The 22990-nt window shown below is 36.1% G+C and overlaps 2 protein-coding genes across 6 annotated transcripts; one reads left to right on the forward strand and one right to left on the reverse strand.

The window, feature by feature from the left end:
* The first annotated feature begins 1502 nt into the window (after positions 1 to 1502).
* LOC148844947 (uncharacterized) lies at positions 1503 to 10445 on the forward strand. Of its 3 annotated transcripts, XM_088953986.1 has the most exons (11): positions 1616 to 1778; positions 1887 to 2333; positions 2909 to 3021; positions 3158 to 3220; positions 3344 to 3433; positions 3694 to 3859; positions 4224 to 4413; positions 6871 to 7709; positions 7916 to 8530; positions 8610 to 8675; positions 9221 to 9572. In XM_088953986.1, exons 1-11 carry the CDS (start codon positions 1764 to 1766, stop codon positions 9326 to 9328), a joined length of 2712 nt encoding a protein of 903 aa, XP_088810112.1. In that variant the 5' UTR covers positions 1616 to 1763; the 3' UTR covers positions 9329 to 9572. The 3 variants fall into 3 exon arrangements, with proteins under 3 accessions (XP_088810111.1, XP_088810110.1, XP_088810112.1); XM_088953985.1 differs by lacking the exon at positions 9221 to 9572 and adding an exon at positions 10231 to 10445 and having other exon boundaries at positions 1503 to 2333; XM_088953984.1 differs by having other exon boundaries at positions 1555 to 2333.
* A 688-nt stretch (positions 10446 to 11133) lies between these two features.
* On the reverse strand, positions 11134 to 17260 carry LOC148844948 (pheophytinase, chloroplastic-like). 3 transcript variants are annotated; one of them, XM_088953988.1, is made up of 7 exons: positions 16990 to 17145; positions 16760 to 16861; positions 15818 to 16558; positions 12541 to 12767; positions 12017 to 12208; positions 11778 to 11934; positions 11134 to 11604 (listed from the first exon to the last, which is right to left on the reverse strand). In XM_088953988.1, the coding sequence occupies exons 3-7, from the start codon at positions 16538 to 16540 to the stop codon at positions 11362 to 11364; spliced, it is 1542 nt and encodes a 513-aa protein (XP_088810114.1). In that variant the 5' UTR covers positions 16541 to 16558; positions 16760 to 16861; positions 16990 to 17145; the 3' UTR covers positions 11134 to 11361. The 3 variants fall into 3 exon arrangements, with proteins under 3 accessions (XP_088810114.1, XP_088810113.1, XP_088810115.1); XM_088953987.1 differs by lacking the exon at positions 16760 to 16861 and having other exon boundaries at positions 16990 to 17260; XM_088953989.1 differs by lacking the exon at positions 16760 to 16861 and having other exon boundaries at positions 11134 to 11644; positions 16990 to 17255.
* Positions 17261 to 22990: the final 5730 nt, after the last annotated feature.

Raw genomic sequence — 22990 nt, forward strand, 5'->3', positions numbered from 1 at the left:
ATCCTCACTATACATCAACATCCACTCATAAATTGGCATCAATTCTGAGTTAGCACCCACCTAAGTGTACTTTGGGCCTAAAAATTTTGACTCTCGACTGAACCATCATTCTCCCTTTGCATTTTGCATCAAAAAACTGTTTTAAACGTTGGGCCATGGGTTGAATGGTCTGAATGTTTGGTTTGATTGTTCGATATATTCAATTAAAAAATAAAATTTTAAAAACTCAAAAAATAAAATGATCTAAGGTATTTTTTTATATCATAGGCTCATAGCAACTACTAACACATGCCTATAAGAAAAAACTACCAACATATGCATTTGGGTTAATTTTAATCAAGTCAACATCTCTAATAATTGTATCTCAAAAGAAAAACATCTCTAATAATTGCTTTCAAAAAAAAACCTCTAAAAACGGGAATTATAAAACTGTTTCACTGTTGATTCAGGATTCAAATGGTCCGACTGTATGGCCCGATCCAAGTCTGATAACAATAACATGGATATACAGAAATAAGGGCCCGTTTAATTTGCGGGAATAGGGGTCTGGAATGAATTCGGCTTCTGTCAGAACAAGTCGGTGCTCACACGTTCGTGCAGCCCCCTGCAACTTTACATTGTGAATATCTTCCATGAAATAAATCAAATAAATAGGGAAATATTTCCTAATGGGTTTTGCTCTGACGGAAGCCAGATTCATCTGGAACCAGAATCTGAATGGGACATTTAGTTGGGTAGAATTGAAATCTAATTCCCACTCTTGGTAGAGGGAAGTGCCATTTCCTCCCCTTCCTTGGAAATGAAATCCTTTTCCAATTGATTCCAACTCCCACTCCAATTCTTGTCTGAATAAAAGAGACAATGGAAATAGACCATTTTGATTCCAATTCGATTCTGATTTTAACTGTCAACCAAACGGACCCAATGGTTGGTCCCCTTCAATGCTCATGCAACCATGTAATGGTGTTTCTGAGTTCTGTAAGGCAGAACCCAGGCATCTAGATGAATGAATAGTCATACTCACAAATCACAATGGTCACAAGACCTCTCAGATCAGAATCGGTTGGTGGTTAATGGCTAGTGGTTACATAGAATGAAATCTTTTTTGGTGGGATCCACCAAATGGTTGGTCACCATTCCCCATCTCCTACGTGGGGTCTTCGTTCCTTTACCACTGTCCATATTACAGTCAATTCAGGAATATTAATCCTGGATTATCACTTTATAAAAGAGAAGCGTATGATCAGCTCCCTCCACATATTTTCTTATTCTTTCTTTCTTTCTCAGTTTTTTCTTCCACCCAATAAAAGAAAAGGAGAAATGAAATGTAATTGATGAAAACATCATCACAAAGTAATAATTGTTAGGTAAGAATATCATTAATTTCTGGACCCAATCACAGAAGAACAGACAAAGAAGGGATGACCAAAAAAGAAAAGAATCCACGACACCATACGTGTAGACTACACATATTTATGCTACAACCAGAAGAGTTGACAAAAGAAGGCTGAGGGCTTCTTATATAATATAAAGCTGCATCCGTAGTAACTAACTGTCCATCTGTTTTGTGCAATGGACCCCCTCTCGCCAAGTACATGGAGAGAGGCAGGTCACAGACAAAGAGAGATGTTCTCCAAAATCTGCAAGTTAGCTTTTCTGTGAAAGTAACGACCTTCAAACCTTGCCCATGAACCATTTACAGTTGCATCTAAATTCTGTCTTCTACCCCACTCTTAACAGCGGGAATACTGGTAGCAGATGCCATGGCCGGATTTTATGTAAAATTCTTCATCAGATTCTTTCTATCTATTCACTTCTTTGCTGTTCTTGTTTATTTAGTGTGTTGTCCCAGTGAATTTCGACACATCAATCCTAATTTTGAACAGAAGACTAATCGTTTCTGGGAGTTTGAGGAGCAATCTAATAGTTGGGTTGAAGTGGAATTACCTTTTGATTTGGTTTCTTGTATCAATGGAAATTGTACCAAGGTGGGTTCTATTTCTCAGATGAAGCAGCAAGAGGAAAGCTTGCAGGGGAGAATTGATATTCCTGAACAAGGGAAGAACTCAAAGGTCATGCCTGGTGACAGGGCATTACTGGACGAGAGTTCTAATATTGTTCTCCCTCAAAGGAAGAGAATTTCTCTAACTAGGATGGCAGAAATATCTATTTGGGTGACAGGGGAAAGTGGGTCTATCTATGAAAGGTTCTGGAATGGGGTGCAGTGGGTAATTGCACCTCACGATTTACCAATATCAGCTGGTCCTGCAGTTTCGGTTTTTATTGTCAATCAGACTTTTATTGCGTTATCGGAAGCAGGAAATCTATATCAGGTAATATTCTGCACAGCCTGCTTCTATTTCAGTATCAGATGAAATCTCTGAGAGAGAGAGAGAGAGAGAGAGAAAGAGAGAGCAGAATATCTTACGGTAGCGAATCAATATTAGTAAGCTCCATGAAATTAATTCTAAAAATTAGCATTGGTTTAGTTACTAACCCTTCAGTCTGGTCCATTCTAGTTCTAAGGTTTTATTATGTTTGATATTTATTCCACGGGATACGGTTAATTTTCATAGCATATAAAGCTGTAGCGGTACTTCCAGAGAGGAACTAGAAGAGTAATAAATATAACTATTGTAAACGAAATTTCTTTAATTAAATTCAACAAACAAAATAACTTATCCTTTCTAGTTAACAAAGAAAAATAATTTCTCCAATATAGATTCATTTAGAAAAGTAAGAAATACTAAATTTTGTTTGTAAATTGTAATGGCCACTTGGATTGCTATATACCTACAGAGAGAAAATCGCATACTTTCTTTCTCTTCTGTATTATAATTAAACAACACTCATCATATATATTCATCCACAGTATTTTACTAATATATTCCTGCTTTTCTTTTTTCAGCTGCAGATTAGTGAAAGCTCACAGGCAGTTTGGATTGAGTGCACGCCTACACATACAGAAACAAATTCTAGCTTAATCCTGATCAAGTCTGGTGTTGTTTCAAATGATGGAAAGTAAGCAATCTATATTGAAAGTGATTATGCCTCCTATACATGCAAAACCTGTTCCCACTGCTGTAGAATCCTGTAAAGCTGAATTCCTGCGCGTACCTTAATATCTTTTTTTTTTCCTTTTCTTTCTCGTCATCAGAAGAGCATACTTCACCACAATCGAAGGATCCCTGTTGGAACTCGTTGAAATTAATCCTTGGAGGTGAGACTAATGGCTGTAAACTCAGATAATAAATCCTAGTCCAGTTACAGAGTTTTCAACAAAAAAAAAAAGTTCAATTACAGACTTCAATGTTTGATTTGATCTGAAATCAACTTTAAACAGGTGGATATATCATGGCCGACCCCCTGGTGGAAATGTTGCAGCAGTAGTCAATGTTGCCACTGTTAGACCAGATGTGGTATTTACAGTGAGGTAGCAACCATCACATTATAATCCTCACAAAGCAAAGTGTGTCATTTTCTATGGTTTATTTTTATGCAAGCATAGTAAAGATATTGTCTTCAAGATTCTACATCACTAGTTCACAATTTATACCAAATAATGATATGGCCAATCCTGAATCAGAATTGATTTGATGAAGAATCAAGCAAATTCTCTTCTGTAAACGTAGTGGCCTTCTTTTCTGCTTGAGAATCATCAGAAAATGCTAAATATGAAATCTTTCAGTGCAGTTCCAGGGGAGATCTTTATGAGCTAGACCGAAGCTCAAGGCCATCATGGAAGAAACATATATGGGGCGAAGGATCAAAACGAGAAATTCCATTGGCACCATCCATTGGATGTACTTTGCATGGCTTGGTTGGAGCTCATTCTATATCTCTGTTCCTTTTAACAAAGGTACAACACTGAGTTTGTATCTATGCCTATGTAGAAATAGAAAATACATTTTATGGTAAGTACTAGAAAATTTTTATGTTATAATATCTCTCATATGGTACCATATAGTTTGCAAATTAATAACCTCAACTTGTAGTATCCACTGGGTTCCCTTTATCACATTCAGAAACAGTGTCATTCTAATCTGATTCACACTTTTAGGTTCTATAGGTAGAGATGAACTTGAGTATTTTTTTCATTATAATTGAACATTGCAAACTCACTGTGGCAGATTATTTTTGTTTGATAATTACAAACATCTAAGTTTTACTAACGGGACACCATTCTTATTATCATTGTTTTATAAGACTTTGTAGACATGCAGGATGGTCACTTGATCGAGAGAAGGCTGCACCAGAGGAAGTGGAGATGGATAGCTCATGAAGGTCCAAAGGACCAGCACTTAACATCTATCACACGTGCCACCCAAGACGAACTAAATGAGAAGGTTTTCTCATTGTTCTTTACTACATCTAGTGGATCCGTATATGAATATCAGTTTCCTAAACATTCACGTAAGCTCCAATTTAGACCTTGCAAACAAAGACATGATTTCATTCCTTCAGTTAAGTTGTACTAGTCTTCATTGTACCCCTAACTAAGAATGCAAAATCAAGTCAAGGTTTCAAACCTACAATGTTAATTGTTTATCTGTGTGCAAAATGAAATTGCTTTCATTTTTTACGATTCATTAATATATTGATTAACTTCTAAACCTAAATTTTGTGATACAAGTGTTAGAATTAAATTCTGCATTATGTTTATGAATTAATGAACATGTTGATGCTGATTACCACTTCAGTCAGGTGAATTTGCTTCTATAGCATTCTTTTATCCTCTCTTCATCTTGTGGGGAGTGTTCTGCCAAACCTGTAACTGGTAAACGGTAGATTTTAGTCAAGAAAACAACTTCTCTTGATTGTTTCTATTGTAGTCAAACTGAATATCTTTTATTGTCAACTAGAGAGCTGAGCAGTGATTCTTTTACTTATTCCATTTGGTAAGCACATACTCAGAGAGGAAAACCAAGGGAGGGCATGTTACATTTAAAATTTCATACAGTGAGTGCTTCGATAGTGAATGTCAGACTCATTACCCCACGAAAACCCACTCTGGCTCCTTAGAGCCCCACAAATCAAAGCCCAAGGAGGGATGGCAGACTGGCAGAATATGATCACCATCACAAAAGAGAGGTGCACCTTCTTATTATAGAAGGATACTACAAACCTTCAACTTTTCATTCATTATTAGAAGAACCACAACAATGAATGATAAGACAGATCTAATATTTATATTTAACAATTAATGGTATACTTTCATAAGGAGCTAAAACTTTCAACATTGTGGCTTAAAAATCAGAAAACTATATCTTGTAGAGACTGAGTTGCCCTTGACTGCTAGTCTAATTCAGTCATTGCTCAAGGTTGGGCGTCCAGATTCATGGATCCAGCTAGAACTCATGGGGTCTTTTCTAGGACTAGAGTATGTAAAATCCAAATAGGTCGTTTCACTTACATCAACTAGCACCAAAATCCCCCAGCCCCCAACCAGCCAACCCCCACTGCCCCTTCTTTTGATATTTCAAATTTCTTTGCTTACATTCTTGCAAAATAGTACAATAATCTGACACTACTACAACTGTCTTTTTTCAATCAAAATTCTGCATCACAGTCTAGGGAAGTTGAGTAAAACTATATGATGGAGATCCTACATCTCCATAAGGCTTATTGGAGGAAGTTTTGCCACAGGATATAGGCTATCTATTTAACAATTATGTACTTCTTATGCTGCCTTTTATTTTGGGAATCTAGGGTAGTTTGGTCATTTCAATTTATTTGTGTGGGTCTGGAAATGGGAATGTGTCCATTATCTCTTTCTTTATGCTAATTTTGAACCTCTAAAGTTAGTTTTAGCTTTCTATTTAATTAGGTATGGTCAGTGCTTAACCCCTATAGAAAGCCTATTTGTAGTTTACTGGCTTTTACTTCATGTTTATATCTCCTGTTCCCCTTTGATATGGAACATAAATATAGTACAAGGATGGCCACTTTGAAAGATCCAACATTAGGTATCAATTTATTGAAGAACCACCATAGTATCAGTGCCACTGTGCCAGTCCACAAGTGAGAAGAATGACAGCATCCTATGATGCTCAATGTAAAATTGTAAATGAATTTCTTTCAACCATGGCTGTTACATTGCTTAATATCCTCTTTAGTATGAAATAATTCGAAGAAGAACCATCATATGTTCCAAGATAATTTATGACAGAAATTCTAGCAGATAGCAAGAAAATTAGAGAATTAATAGTTTACATAACAGAAATAATTTTCCAATGAATAGCTTATCTTCATCAACAGAAAGGAGGAATAAGCATTATAATTTGGAAGTTGGGAAAATCGGAAATTTAATAATCAATTGTAGAAGAAACTATATATCTTTGTGCTCATTAAATTATATTTGATTATCACCATGTTATTAGCATATTGGAGTTATTAGGTATGTGATGTGGTTGAAACATATTTGGCATTGATACCAACTCCAATTTCAGTCTAATGGCTAATATGAGTTGGCAGTTAGCACTGGTTATTTACAACCATCACATCTTCTGATACTCTCTTAATTTTACTTTCTTGTTGGACTACCTTTAACATATCAATTAGTTGTAGCCTTAAAAGTTTCCTGAAATATAGCTTACACTAGTCAATCTTTTTTTACAGAACTTTTCTACATAAGAACTATGCTCCTTTAGATATGATGAGTGTACTTTCAGAAAGTACAAGAGATATCAAAATGAACATGCATTAATTAAAATCTACAAAAAAAAAAAATCTACCATGTGTAAGACAACTTTCCGCATTGCACATTAACATAACAATGACACATGAGTTTGAAAGTTCATTTCTATTAACAGGATATCTTGTGCATTTTTTAATAAAAGCCCTGAATGCAAATTTTCTCTGGGAAGACAGGTACATCTCAGGGGAATGAAATGCTAGAGCAGTGGGTGAATCACATGCATCCACCACACTCAAAAACCGCAAGAGGCATTCCAGGCCTGCTATTGCAAGCTGGCAGGATAGTGTTCCCACTAGATGATGGTAGGCTTGCAGAATTACATTTACCCGGCATTGGTGGTGAAAGATCTGGCCCAACTCAACAGCTCAATGTGCGAAGAAAAACATCAGTTAATTATGAATGGTCAGTCTTAGATGCCCCAGAAACTGAAGGATGGAATGCAGACTATTGCACTGAAGAACGAGGACCCTTGAATTGTATCGCAGGTATAAAAGATGAGTCAATTCCCTCTGGAATTACAAGGACAACAACAAGAAGGCGAAAGGGAAACCATGCACAACAGAACTACCTATATCCAAGTACATCAGGAAGTAGCCTCACTAAACCTTTTGACCAAAGTAACTTCCTTATAAACTGGACTAACACAAACTTTCACATGCGAGTTATGCAGGAAGGCAAATCATTTTTTCTCATAACAGATACTGGACTGACTTATGAAAATCTATATACTAATAATGTATGGTTGTGGTTGAGGCATGAGCACTCAACAATTATGAAAGGTGCAATAGGAAGCTACAATGGGAGTTTGTTTCTGATTGACATACATGGGAACTTACTTATGAGAGAAAGAAGCAGCAATAAGCTAGCATGGATTAACTGCACTGCCATGAGAAAGGGAAGGCAAGTGATTGGGGGTCCTCCATGGGACAGATTACCTGGACGAACATTGAAAGTTACAGCTGAAGATTCACTTTTCTTTGTGAGCAGAAATGGAAGACTAGTTCAATTTATGGTAAGTTTTCAGATACCAAACCAAAATGAGTATGCTATACTGGGACAGTATATTTAAAGAAATAATTTAAGCACTTATTATAGGTATTATGACTTTTTATTTTTTGGTTGTTGTGAGCCAGAAGAATATGTATTTAAGTTGCAATTGACAATGCTAAATTAATCTGTCATACACTTTATTTCTGATTTATGGACCTATTTTAATAGGTTGCCTTGCGAAAATTCAAGTGGAAAGACTGCCAAAACCCCCCAAATACTAGAATTGCATGTATAGTAGATCAGGAAACCTTCCGTGAAAATATAGTGTTTGTTGTTGGGAAGAATGGTCGGCTATATCAGTATAACAAAGTGACAGAATTGTGGCATGAACACTATCAGTCCCCACATTTAGTTCTATCGAGATCGCCCGGAACTGCTATGAGGCCATCATCTACATCACTAGCAGGTTCTCTATACATGACCTCAGAAGATGGAGGACTTGTTGAATATCACTGGAATGCATTGGATGGATGGAACTGGGTGGAACATGGAACACCAGACAAAAGTGTAACTCTAGTCAGCTCACCAGGTCCTTGCTTTGAAGGAAATCAATTGTTTTTTATTGGATCAGATGGTGAAGTTTATCTGAGATACTTGGAACAAAGTACATGGAAATGGAAAAACTATGGTTTCCCCTCTGTGGAAAATATGTCTGCTAAAGATCAAATGTTAATGGAAGCAAAATATGTAAAGGATGAAATCTGCATCAACGAAGATATTGTGTCTAATATTGTTAAGAACACACAAGACATACATAATTTCAACAGAAAGTGCATTGCAAAGGTTGGTAGCAATCTGCATTTTTCTATATCAGTAAAAAATTTTTGTGTTATTACTGAAAAGATATCTTGATCTTACACAGGTGGCATCAATACGTCCAATCCCATTTTCGGAGAACTCAGTGATCTTTGAGTTAAGAGATGGAAGAGTAAGCAATATAATAAATCATAACTTTCCAGTAGCATCTCAAAAAAGAAAACAGATTTCCATTTCTGTCCACCTCCAACATAAGAAATGCTAGTTGTATGTATAACATGCATACAACTACAACTGCATGATGGAAATGGAAAAGTAACACTAAACATGATTCAAAATGAAAAGCATCATATATTGAAATGTTAGGTATAGATACTTACAATGGATTTCTGTTAAAGAAGCCAAACCCTTTTAAAATTTTGAACAATCTCTTCAGATTTTTTTTTATCTGACACAAAAATTTACCATCCCAAAAGGCATAAGGAAGAACTGGTGAGTTCAGCATTGTCATGGACCTTTTTGAATACTCCACTCCTGACCTTCATGACTGTCAACCCTTTTAATCTTCAAATTATAACATGCATGGTTCAATTTTCACTGATTGACAAAGTCAAATATTGGAAAGGATTTCCACAGAAACTTGTGAACAAAGACTTTTCAAATCTCATGTCAGAAAATTAAAAGAAAGCAATAGCTAACAATGCAACTTCATGGCAGTTGGCAGAATTGAAACAAATAGATGGCACACAATGGGAGTGGTCACGTATCATCAAGACTCCAACAAGCCTATGTGCTGAAAGTTATTGGACTGCTTTGGCATCGTGATGCTTCCTACAAACCTCTTACACACCAAAAAAAATAAAAAAAAATGAAATCAACCCAAAAACAATCCATATGGGAACACTGTACAAATACATGGGGGTTGGTGGTGTCTTCTGTCATTCTTTCTGGGCAGCATTGTAAAAAGACTAAAATACAATATATGGGTGACTGGGTATCAAGTCCCAGCTTTGGGTGTTTGTAATCATCAACTCAAATTAATAAAATTGCTTTTTAGTGAAAAAAAAAATCAAGCAAGAGCTGTACACTATATTAACATGTCCTTATCTATTAGTTTCAATAAACTGATCAGAAAGGAATTTCCATTCTTCTATGAAATTCGTTTTGGAAAATTTTCCCATATCAATTTGGGCATTCTATTCTGTTAGCTCTTATTGGGGCTAATAAATGGCTTGGGTGTACTGGCATGAATAAAAGTAGTACTGAGAATTTCTTAGGGGCATTCATTAAATCCTTTGCAAAAAATGTTGGTCTGGCATGAATCAACTGCTATGGAAAATCACCAAAAATCATTTAGTTTGAAGCAATTGGAGCTTTTGGTTGCATCGAAAAGAGGACTGCTTGCAATATTTTTCATAAACCTTTCCGTATCACAAGTAAATTTGTTCATTAGTTGTCATCTTTTGCACTTGTTCATATTATGCATGTACTGAAAATATTGATTTCCTTAAACCGTTATGTTAATGTAACTGTGTAAACAGTTGAGCATTTCGTATGAAAAGTTCAAAATCTTATTGAACTTAGCTTTATCAGCATTTCTATAGAAAAGCAAGGTTTCACTTCTGGGATGACTGAGGAGCCTTGCATGCACCTCCTTGATGATCATTTTTGTGAAAATCCAATAACTGCAGAACGGGAATCTTACACTCTGTTTCGGTGTTTTGTAGAAAAACTCGTCAAACTAGTCGCTTTTGTGATTCATACCATTTACCAAGCAGCAAGATGTGAAAAATCCATTACTGGTTCACCCAAATGCTTAAAGGAAGAAATATAGGTCAAGTCTCAAAGCAAATTTATACAGTCTGCAGATTAAGTTCTCTTGTGACATTCCAAGCATTGACTGCTGCATAAATCAAATATGATGTTGATATTCTGTGTGATGGCAATTTGCAAATCCAGGGAGAAGTTCAATTTAGAAAGGTCTCTATCTTAAGCTTTACCGATCAGTCACTATCGGTGAATCCTTGTACAATGAAGAAATTCGCCGCACAAGGAAAAGATGAATTTCAATTTTAGAGGTTTCATTCCTCAAGAACTTTCGAGCCAAACACAGCATCATTGACCAAATCAGGGAGTGGGAGTGCAAACATTGGATTGAGCGTGCATGTTCGGTTGTTTTTTTCTTCTTCAACAAATAAATTTATACCTCCAAAAAAAAAAACCTTGAGAAAAAAACTCATATTTTTAATCAAAAAAAATTTGAGAAAAAAACTTGAAAGAAAAGGTAGAAAAAGGAAGGGAAAGGTAGGGAAACCTGTACCGGCCTTAGTGTGAGGTTTCCTTACCCTTTATTTCAAACCAAACACAGCCTTAGTGTGAGGTTTTTTGGGCGATCTTCTCTCAGTCTCAGAGCATTGTTAACAAATACATTGTGCAATATGGAAGTAAGGTTATGTACTCATCTAGTTCTAGTATGGTCAAATGGAAAAGACAAAACATTATTCCATCTTAGAACTTAGTAAATAAGGATTTCAATTCATTGGTTTCTTTCCTTTTTTTTTTTATGTTTCGATTTTTTTCATATTCATCCATGAAACATTTCGTTGCCTGTCTACTTAGAAGACAATCACTGCCACTACTCTGCAATCATCTTCATTCAAGTCATGTTCACCCACCTACAAAATTACATACAAGAAGACAGAAATTCCTATGGTAATTGCACTTCTTTTCTCCACACTTTTGAACTGACACATTTATGTATACATTGATGTGGAACTGAATTTCTTTACCACATTAACGAATCAAAATATATGATACACATCAGATTTACATCATGTGTAAAAGAAGGTAAACTTTTGTTATCGAGGATTAGTTCCTTTATCTCTAGCACGGGATTTAATGTAGGTGTTTATTTGGTTCCAGAAAGAGAATCTCGATCCAAAGAGACGCACCCTCACTGATTTTCTTGATCCATCTCTGACAAACTCTAAATCCCCGGAGACTCCATATTCAACATATTCAGGATCTTCCAGAAGAGGCAATGTAATAGCACCCTGTGAGTCGAGGTTTCTGATCCATCCACGTAGTAAATAATTCACAACCTGAACAATGAGGAGAGAAGGTCCAACTTCTTTAACTACCCTAATAATGGAAACGTGAAGGCAAAACAGAAGGGGCTGTCACACAGTTTCAGGGAAATAACCTAAAGAAATGATGTATATAGCTCAATCAAAACTTGTCCAACTTCTACAACTATCAAGAATGAGAGTTATACCTCAGGAACCTCGTCATGAGGGCAATGACCTGCCGGGCTAATCTCATAATATGGAGCTTCAGGCAGTTGCCGTTTCACCTGGCGCCCCCACACAGGCTTTACCCAAGGATCTTCTTTGCCATACATGAGACAGACTGGGACATTGTTCTCTTGGCATCTAAATAAGAGGATATAAATTCCTTAACTGTGAAAGAGAAACAATGAGTATAAATAGATTTGAATTCTTGAAAATCATATACCTAGATAAAGATTCACGGAAGGAAAGTTGTCCTTTAGGAGCACACATGATTGATGCAAACGATGCAGCTGCTGCTGGATGTTGTGTTACTTCAAGTATGCGAGAGAAAACCTTGTCAACTTTTGTTGAGTGATCAGCATAAACTTGCTTAAGCAAGTTGCCTATATTTCTGGGGTCACTTATCTTTTGCCATCTGCCGGAGAGAGGGAGAGACAGAGATATTTCAGTTAAGGCAGCTACTCAGACAAAAATAGTTGTGGAAGAAGTTGGAGGCAGAAAGCATATTCTTCCCTGGGAATACCAGATCAGCATAACATAAAAAATATTATATTTTTAAGCTTCACTCAATAACAATAAAAATAAACAAAATGGTACTTTCACTCATTAAGGGAATAAGGATTGTCAACATCTGTTCTCAGCAAACTTGTAAAAACTAGATTGCCTTAGATTAGAAGGAAGAGGTATTCATCCTTCACATAAATGGAAACAAAATGATGAACTCGATCAATGAAAGTTAAAACTTACACCAATTCTGTGAGCTTTCTGGCATTTGTTGGCAGTGGAAATGTCCCTGCCCATGGGAAAATCCTGGCTAGTCTTGGAGATCTAATAGGATTAGGAAGAAATCCCCAAAATGGTGTTGCATTTAGCAGTGTAACACCCTTCACTAGCTGAGGATTATATGCTGCAAAATAGAGTGCCACAAATCCTCCTAGAGAGTTTCCCACAACATAAACTGGTTCACCAATAACCTGCAGCAAGGCTTACCAGTTTAATTTTCTTTTCCATAAATTGGAAAAGAAATAACACACTTAGGAGTTAGAAATACTAAAAGTTTTACAGTGAACAAAACACAGTAAAATAAGAACTTCTTTATCTGAAGGACCAATATTTTATTACTGCAATTACATTTTATCAAACAAAGAAGAGTGCAAACATCTTTGCATAAATAGATAGAATTACTATAATTCTCTCAAAAATCTATCAAACACCAGGGTTGACAAGAAACCTAAAGAAGAAGAGTAAGAACTGGGATCTTTTTAAACAGCTTTTAAATAACCATAAATATTAGTATGATTAATAATCTTCTATATTACTACATTTCATAATGGGAGAGATAAGAACGTAGACACTGCACAGTTTGCATTCTTGTAATGAAAATTTATTGAACAAAAGAGAGAAAAAGAGTACAAATGATCAATGAAAGAATAAAGAATGTCTAACCCCCAGGAAAATAGACTCCTTGCAATCCCACCCTTAGCCAAGCAGTGTACCAGAAAGTCGGCAGACCTAGGTATTCATATGAATGAGATGTTCAGTCTGAAAACTATGGCTATTACCTCTCTGGTATAGTGTCTTAGACTCCGAGGACTATTTCATCCTGACTACATCCAACCAATGATGATCTAAGATACCCCTGCCCACCCCCAAACAAAAGAGAAAAGAAATCTCTACCCCCTCAAAAATCAACTATGTTTGCTCTCATGGTGTAGTTTAAAAAATCATAAGTATATTTTCTTATTAGTAACAAACAAATTTTAGTGATTAAAAAAAATAATTTTGTCGAAGTACAGGTTTGCTTAAGACAACAAGCTGGCAATAGCCACCTAGCCCTCTTTACCCTACATGTCTAGTAAGATTCCTAGGTAACTAGGGTAACATTTCTAGCTAACCCATAAGCTAGACTACTTGCCAAACTTCAAACCTGACTAAACCTAGAATGTACTAACCCATCACTGGACTACTAACACCACCAAACCCAAGTACATCACCAGTGCATTTTTAAAATATATGAGGCAACATACTTTCATCCACGCCAAAAAAGAGAAAATAATAGAGAGCATGTATTGGGAAATGCCAAATCGATAAATTTGCAATGCATTCCACCATTCCAGCCTCTTTACCCACACAATCTGTGGAAACATTAAAATAGTATATCTATCTATCTATCTATCTATCTATCTATCTATCTATCTACTATATATATATATATATATATAGGTATAACATTCATATTATTTGTCATTCTCTAGATGTGTGCCAGTCATGTAATTCAAACAGTTACCATGGCTTAAAGAGCAAAAGACTATAACAGTTCATTTCACAAACATTAAGTACATAGTCATCTTACTAGCTTATTTATAATAGCATAACTTTGAACCATCAAATGAATCCTAAAGATAACGGCGTTTGAGGCATTTTTTTATGCAAAATAGATGGAAGTTGCCACATCAAGGTATGATACTGATGGGGAACAGGCAGATTTCCAACTTGAAAAGAGGCAGACTTCCTTTTCTCAGAATAAAGCATGCACATACAAGAACTGCTAACATACAAAATACCATAAGTGTGTAGTAAACATACAAATACTTAATTCTCAACTAGGTAATGTGTAGGGAAACAAATAAATAGAGAAATGCTCAAAAATATGTTAGACTTTTGTAGGATTTAGTATGACTCCTGGTGTACAAGTGATTAGAGTGAGACAGCATCATATATCTTCAGAGGAAAAGGAAGCTAGGCTTACATAGTAAATACAATGTTATTGAACTATGTACTATAATCTGGTTTTGCTGATCTACAATCAAAACATCCTGATATTTAAGACCCAACTGGGAATGGATGGTTTTGAGTTAATAAATCCTTAGTGAGTAAAGTTATTCATGTCATTGTATCATTTGTCCTTTCCCATGAAGGTAAACATCATGATGCTCACCAGACTGTATGTCCAGAAAATAGAAGGAATGTAATTTAAGAATGAGAAATCTAGAAGAAAGGCCCTCCATCCTTATGATTCTTTCAGGTAGTTTCTAGCTGTACATGGAGCATACTTGATTGATACTTGAATTTTTTGAGTTTTTAACAGTAAAAATTAATACAATACCTTACCTCTTTCTCAAAAAGAATTATTCTTTCAGGCGATTGAAACTACAGTTTAGAGGATTGGGAAGCATAGGTCAAGATCCCTTGAAGAATATTTTAACAGAAGATATCTCTGAAAAACTCTTCCTTAATCTCTGTTTACTTTATTCCCTTCCAAATTGAACCAATGCCAACTCCAAACATGGATTGCATTGAATGAAAGTGTAATTCAACAAAAAAAAGAAAAAAGAAAACGCTCCAGAGAAGTTTCTACTCTCTACATTACCATGTGACCTCTCCAAATTGGCCTAGTGCCAACTTCAAGCCAATTATTATGTATTTCTCAAGATCTTGCTTTGTGGATGGTAGGGGTGGATTCGAGCCAAGCCGATCTGAGCGAATACTTGACTATTCAAGGTCGGCTCACAGAAATAGTGTTAGGATCAAGCTTGATGAGAGCTAGAGACTTGAGCTCGAGCTCGAGCTTGGTTCAAAAGCTCACAAGTTCGGCTTGGCTCGGCTCGAGCTCGATTGCAAGCCAAGATTTTTCTAAAAGATAAAAATTATACATACAAAAATATATTTTTTATTTTACATACAAAAAATTAAGAATTACAAAAATTATTTACTATTATACATAAAAAATAAAAAATACTATTATATATAATAAAATTTATTTATTATATACAAAATATTATACTAGGCTCTCGATTAGCAAACGAGCCTATATATCAGGATCAAGTAGAAGCTTGGTTTAAACCTAGCTGAGCTCGAATAGCTCGTGGCCACTCCTAGCATAGAAAATCAAAAAAATAATTTAAAATCTTGGAAGCTATCATATTGGAATTCTATAGAAGTAATATCAATATAAACACATAAATATACCAGGAAAACCGCATACCCAAGATGCAATAACAAATTTTGACATTTAGCCAAATACCTGTTCCACAAAATGTTGAACCTGATCACGCCATAGATCAATTGAATACACCAGCTTATCTGCCCATGGTTCAGTTTCTTTTCCAAAACCCCAGATCTGATCCTTTTCTTCTGAAACACCTTCTTTAAACAGAGGAGCAGGATCTTCAGATGGTAATGACAAGCCTTGTCCTAGAAAATCAATAGCCCATACTCTAAAGTCACGGCCCAGATCCTTCAATTGCTTCTCATAGTGGAAGGATCCCACGCCAAAACCAGGAAGAAAAAGTATCGGTGGAGAATTAACATTTTCACACCCTGACTTTTCATAATGTACTCTAAGTTTTGGCTTCCATTCCCAGAAGCAACTCCTAATAGGAGAACCATGGTCCCCATTGGATTCACCCGGCAGACCCGGAATTGAAACCTTTGTTATCACTTCCTCTCTTTCTGAAACATTTCTTATACCCTCTCTCCCATCCACCACATAACAATTATAGCTTTCGCTCAAGATGCTGGAATTGTCAACATGCTGACGTTGATCAAGATTCTGAATTTTGGAACAACTTAAATGCTCCGACCCGAAAGAATCGCTTCTGGAATCAACTCCAACACATCCAGGTCGAATTTTTCTAGCAAGAAATATCTTCGACCCGTTCAAGTTCAAGCTTTTCTCAACTAGTCTCCACTTCAATTTATCAACATGACAGGATGGCGCAGATTGGCAGAAGGAGAGCAGTTCCATAGCTTAGAAAATGGCTCTCTGTGATATAAATAAAAGGAAAGAAAACTGAAAATTCAGAGATAAACTCGCTTTAAAATGAATCTTGAGCAGAACTAAAAACAAACCAAACAACCACTTATCAAATGAGTCGAGCATAAAACTCGCTGTTGGATAATCTAGAAGTTAGATGAAAATATGAAAAGGATTTCGCTTCTGCATAGCCGATTCATTACGACTTACACGTGGAATTCACAAAATTACACTTCCAAAGGATGAAAACAAAAGCCTCCATGGCACTAATTGACCATAGAAGAACTCATTTTGAACTGTTACTGACTGAACCTATAAAAAAAATCAAAATTTTAACCGAAAAATCGAAAAGAAAAGAACAGAAAAAGAAGCTCCAGCGATTGTAACCAGATTAATAAAACTGAAAAAAAAGAGAGCCTACAAGATTGAGAAGTTTGTACCTCATCCGCGGTTCTAGCTACCATTAAATCCAGATATTTCTCGAAATCAAAGTTGCTTTGAGCACAAAAAATCGAGGAGGCTCTAGAACCGGACAGGGATAGATTGAGAGCGAGAGAGCGAGTTGACAGGATCTGCTCTTCACGAATGAGCGCCTCACATGGACATCCACAGTGCGTTGGAGTGAATAATAACTAATAAGAATGGGAGATGTTCCCAATGAATGATAGGATGTGCGTGTGAGGCGCCAAGTATGATGAGCAGATCCGGTTTCAGCTTCTCCGCAAAGAAAACAAACTGATGTGAGAACTGTGAGAAAGAAGCGGAAAACGGAATTTTTTGCACGTTCCAACATTATCCGTGCCCGCATATTTCATCATGGTGGGTCCCAGTCTTATGGTCAGATGTGCAGACACAGATAATGTTGGAACCCAACTCTCACCTGATCCGTCTGAATTGGATTACACTTGCACGTGGCAAAAGCTCCCTCAATCTGGCTCTCCTTGAAATGACATGTGCTCTGTATAAAATAATGCTTTAATCCGCCTGTTAAGGAACGCTCTCTTAGCCACGAAAAGAGAATAAAGAGAATAATATTTTGGATGACGTGGTGACACCTAAGGTTCTGATTCGATGTTGTCAAACTGGAGACTACTCAACATAAATCGCATCTGGTGCCAATCGAACGGTAGAAATTGCTACTAGATATTTCATGCAGATGGTAATTACCGGCCGGGTCTAAACCACCAACTAAATGTATCGTACCTGCCTGACCGGTTTTACATAAAGTGGCAAATTTGGAAATAAACAAAAATATGAATTTGCCCACGAAGAGAATTTGTCTAATTACTGAGCTCGGTGGAGCCCGTGCTTAAGGTATTGACTAGGCTGCGGCCCGGGTGCTAATACAGTGTTGGCCCACTTCTTGGCCGTGAGTCGGGGAGAGAGGAGGAAATGGATAAGAGTGGCAGGCAGAAAAGGAAAAAGAAAATGAAAAGTCTAACGTCAGCTAATTATGTTGTTTGTCTTAAAAGTCCGGATTAGACTTTGGGTATTAATTTTCAGCAATTGGATCATAGATTCAGATGCGAACTGGATTAGATCCGAATTCATCCCGATTTTATATATGTACGTGTCAAAAGTAAATATTAATGACTTACAAGGTGTTTGAAAGCGTGAATGTTTTTTGAGAGCGATTTTCAAGAAAAGTCGCTTATACTTTTAAGACCTGTTGTTTTAGGAAAAAATGCCTTATTTTTTCCAGGTAGAATGATTTTTGTTATTTTTGTTTAGTAGACAGTGAGCAATAATGTTTGCTAAAATGATTTTTATCACTATTTTTTATATATGTGCACACTTTACAAGATGATGCATGCTAATATCATACCAAATTATATAAGGATTCTTATCAAACAATGGAGATTAATTAGATGATTGTTCTATAATATCTTGTCTAAAAATTTAAATCCAACTGGAATAAATCAACAACATCATCCATTGAAAATGGTCCAGATTTATTAGGCTTTTTATAGTTCCATCCACCGCTAAGGTGGAGCTAGGATTTATAAGGGTAGATTGAATCTGCGCGTGGATTTTGCTGAGCAATGTTAAGCGTACGAATTCATTTTCTTGCACATAGCATGATTCACAGGTGATCGTACATTGGAGCAGATCTGATAATTTCTTAATATTTAGGGTCTGTTTGATTGTTGACAGAAGGGATGAAAAAAATGAATATTTTCGAATGATTCTCTTCTTCTTGCGTTTGTTTGCTGATGAACATTATTTTAGAATGAGAAAGAAGGGAGACGCGGGATCCCAAAATTAAGTGAGAATGGTGCAACCCCGGTGAAAAAAGAAAAGGTTGAGAAAATATCTCGATTTTGTCAGAGCATAGTCGAAGGCATTGCCTCTTCTCGGCGATAGCGGAAGGTCGAAGGCACCGCCTCTTCTCGCCTTTCTCTCTCTAGCAGGAACAGCGGAAGGCTGAATCGAACACCACCTTTCCACGTCGCAGGCAAGTTTTTCTTCTTCTTTTTCTTTTTTTTTTTTTTCTTCTTTATGTTCCGAAGGTTAAATGTGATTAGAAGATCAGACATTGGTGATAAATAGAAGGCTGAATCGAAGAACATCTCCCTTGTTTGGAGATAAATAGAATCCACCTACGGTAGGGGAAGTGATTGGTGGAATCAATCGAAGAACATCTCCCTTTTCTTAGGCTGGGACCTCTGACTTTGGCTGCCAAATAGACCTAATTGAAATCTTTATTTCAGTTTTGTGGTTCAGAGTTTAGAAGCTCTCTTGCTGAACCGATGTTCAGAGTTTAGAAGCTCTCTTGCTGAACCGATGTTCAGAGTTTAGAACATCTCCCTTTTATTTCAGTTTTGTGGTTCAGTTTTATTTCAGTTATTGGTTTGTAGTCTCTTCACATTGAATTTATGCTTCTTCTCAGTCTCCATTTTTTTTTTACTTTCTCTTCAATTTTATACTCAATTTGGGAGGACTGCAAATACAAATGTTTTCAGTACAAAACCTTGTACATCGTATTTCTAAACAAAACATTGCATTTGTAGTCTCTTCACATGGTATTTTTAAACAAACCGGATCTATTCCTCACACGCACATTCTATCATGTATTGGAACATCTCCCATACTTATTAATTATTATTCACAAAAAATTTTCCCAATGCACGGTGGAGTGCCCATTTGTGAGGAACAGATCTCGCTTGATACGAATTCATTTTATTTACTGTCATGGCAGGTAGCTTCCCTCTCCAACCCGATATTTCCCACCCTTTCTCGGCAATGCCAACCCCCAGCACCTATATCAGAAACAATGTTTTCCCCTCACTAGTTCCCAAAGTATAAATAATTCAAGTCGTTTTCATTTTTCGTTTCAGTCATTTATACTGACATGGTGTTTGGAAGATACTTTCTCCGACAATGATCAACTTCCTCAGGCGATGATCTACCTCTTCCAGCGACGGCAGTGACGAAGATACTTTCTGTGAGCAGAGGTTACATAGGCTCTGTGATGTTCGGCAGCAAGAAGAAAGAATAAGACCGATTTTTGATGGGCCAGAAGCACCGGAACATTCCCACCAATGCCAACTCAGATTACACATAAGCGCCATGTAGGAGCCACTTTTCCCAGTTCAGGGAATGTTTGGAACCGTGGCAGTTTTTCAAAAAAATGGTGTCACATCGGATCCACATAGGCATTTCAACAAATGTCCATGTATCTCATTGTTTGGTTCAGCCAAATTAAAAAATGGGGCATGCCTCGAAAATCAGGACCCACCTATGCATGAAATGCCAAATTTGATGTTTTCATGCATGGTGAAACAGTTTTCCCCAACAGTCTATGTGGTGCTTACCTGTCAGCACATACATGAAAAACGGTGTTTACCAAACAGTATAATGTTGCTCACTATCTACATGGCAAAAGCTTTTTTTTTTTTGTGAAAAACGGGTCTTGGAAGCATGGGCATTTTTTCTTGAAAATCGGTCCCAAAAGGCAAATGCCTAATTTTTTAATAATCGGCTGAACGAAACAATGAGATACATGGGCATTTGTTGAAATGCCTATGTGGATCCGATGTGGCACTGTTTTATTTTAAAAAATGGGCCACGATTCTAAACATCCCTTGATATAAGGCCTTTGAATCTGCATGGAATCCAAAGACAAATGAATTCAAATCAGCCCCACAAGACTGTCCACCACAACGGTTCCATCCTTGCTGTGTATTTGGAACATCTCCCGATGATATACCAAAAACAATGATGTTATCATCGAGAGATGTTCCCAATACACGAGAGGGATGTAGTGTGGGACGTTGTGGGGTAATGTTGTTGGGGCTGATTCGGTCTCAAGGCAAATACTCAATGACATAAATAATTGCATGTATTGGTATCAAATTAGACACGTGGCAAGTGTGTTGATAACCATGAATTGACACTTGTGGTGCCCATATTCTCTCTGTCTCTATTACATGTATAGTCTCCTTAAACTAATTCTTCTTCATGACGAGAGAAGCTAAGTTTGCAATAGTGAAGGAGAAGAGTTATTTGAAGGATGAAGAGAGAAAGCCCTAGTCAACCTTTCCCTCTTGATCCATATTTTAATGTTTTTAATTTGAAAATGGATTAGTGTAAAGCTCCACTCTTAATCCATATTTTAATGTGTTCGTTTTCGGTGTAAGGCCCCATCTACAGAGGCGGAACCAAGGGGTGGTGGAGGGGAGTCATGTTTCTTAGCTTTTGCCCCTCTTATTTATGTTTCATAGTTTTTGGCCCCTTATCCATGTTTTTTAGGTTTTGCCCTTCATCAAGAAAAAATTGTAGCTCCACCTCTACCCACCGATTGATTTTTCCATCCATAAGCAATGTAAATAATACATCGGTTTTATCAATGTACAATTAGATCGATTATCACATAAAAAAAGCTCCAAGTGTTCACTAAAATTGTAAATCCATCGATTGAGTTTTACATTGATGAAATTTATATAAAAAACTAACAAAACCTAATAAGCATAATCACATCGTAATCACTTCCCCTATATTCTTAGGGTGTCATTTTCTCTTTTGACGTCAACAATTCTTAGGGCGATCCAAATGACAAATTAATCTAAAACCTCTTTAATTGGTTTCTACAAATTTGATCCAAAAATTGTTAATCAGGATAATTGGGTTTGACATTTATAATTACCTATGATATAATGTTAAAATATAATAAGAAAAAGGAGAATGAAACTTATCATTTTCGCTTTCTGAACTCAGAATACAACAGTGTTGTAGGACTAATATTGAGAAATACAATCTAAGAATGAGTTCACTCATGTCATTTAATCACTTTTCTTAAAATGGTATTGATTTATTATTAAATCTATATAAACCTTTATGTAGCTTTGATATATCATAAATATATTACTTATTTTTTAATGCTATTAGATTTGTAAATTGCCATATTTTAATGGATAATCCAAGCAGAAACACGGATTCAAGTCCCGCTATTTTCACCTACCTTGAAAAGCTAGTATGTTGTGTTAAATATATAAAAAAAAACTGAATAAAGATAATGCTATATTATTGCTCTTTAATAGGCCGGCCGGATATCGTCCCCACAGGGCTACACCCAACATCTAATGATCTGAATAGGCTAGGCTTGCTTTGGTCCCAGAATTGGGCTTCGGTCATTAGTTGCTTATTTGGCACATTGGTCGGAAATTGGGATCTGTTCCTCACATCGCACCTCACACTAACCTCACGAGTACATCAACCCGTGTATTGAGAACATCTCTCGTAAATAATAACACATAAATATAGGAGATATTTCCAATACAAGGTGGAATATGCCTAGAAGTAAGGGTGAGTATTCAATTTATTTGGTTAAAATCAGAACCGAATAAACTAAAATTATTAAAACAGAAATAAAAAAATGAAAACTGAAACCAAAATCGAATTATAATAAAACCAAATTTAATTAAAATATATATAATATTATATATTATAACCTATAATATATATTATGAATTATGAAATTAAATTTCATTATAATATATTAATATATAAATATACAGCATATTATACATTAAATGTTATATATATTAAATATTATATAGTAAATTTTAGTTAATTCGATTTTTTTAATTAACTGAATTTCTAAATCTAAAACCAAAACCGAAAACCGAAATACCAAAAAATTGAAAAACCGAATAAAAAAATGGAAATCGAAAAATTCGATTTTAACCGAATAATGCTCACTCCTACCTGCGAGGGGTTGGCGTAAGGAGCAAATCCGGTCTCGTTGGTCGGGCTTCGGTTTATCCAGTAATTTTGGCCTTAGTTTGCAACGATAGACAACCGTTAAATTGGAATATTTAATGTTGATGACAATGGATGGTGGTGGTGGGGTGGAGCTTGACCCTTACGCATGTGTTTGGTTTGAAGAAATAGGTTTCTCTATTTTTTCTTTATTTATTTTTAACTAAATACAACTTTTTT

This window comes from Nelumbo lutea, chromosome 7 (assembly GCF_056320005.1).
Source record: "Nelumbo lutea isolate HS-2025 chromosome 7, American lotus-T2T, whole genome shotgun sequence".
Lineage (NCBI taxonomy): Eukaryota > Viridiplantae > Streptophyta > Magnoliopsida > Proteales > Nelumbonaceae > Nelumbo > Nelumbo lutea.

Bases quoted from the DNA above. Each gene is read 5' to 3' on its own strand.
- LOC148844947 (XM_088953984.1), top strand. From the start codon at position 1,764: ATGGCCGGATTTTATGTAAAATTCTTCATCAGATTCTTTCTATCTATT. The intron at 7,710-7,915 runs GTAAGTTTTCAG...CTATTTTAATAG, and splicing joins GAAGACTAGTTCAATTTATG to GTTGCCTTGCGAAAATTCAA. The intron at 8,531-8,609 runs GTTGGTAGCAAT...GATCTTACACAG, and splicing joins ACAGAAAGTGCATTGCAAAG to GTGGCATCAATACGTCCAAT.
- LOC148844948 (XM_088953987.1), bottom strand. From the start codon at position 16,540: ATGGAACTGCTCTCCTTCTGCCAATCTGCGCCATCCTGTCATGTTGAT. The intron at 12,209-12,540 runs GTAAGTTTTAAC...TCTCTCCGGCAG, and splicing joins AGAAAGCTCACAGAATTGGT to ATGGCAAAAGATAAGTGACC. The intron at 11,605-11,777 runs GTATAACTCTCA...CTCATTGTTCAG, and splicing joins CTCATGACGAGGTTCCTGAG to GTTGTGAATTATTTACTACG.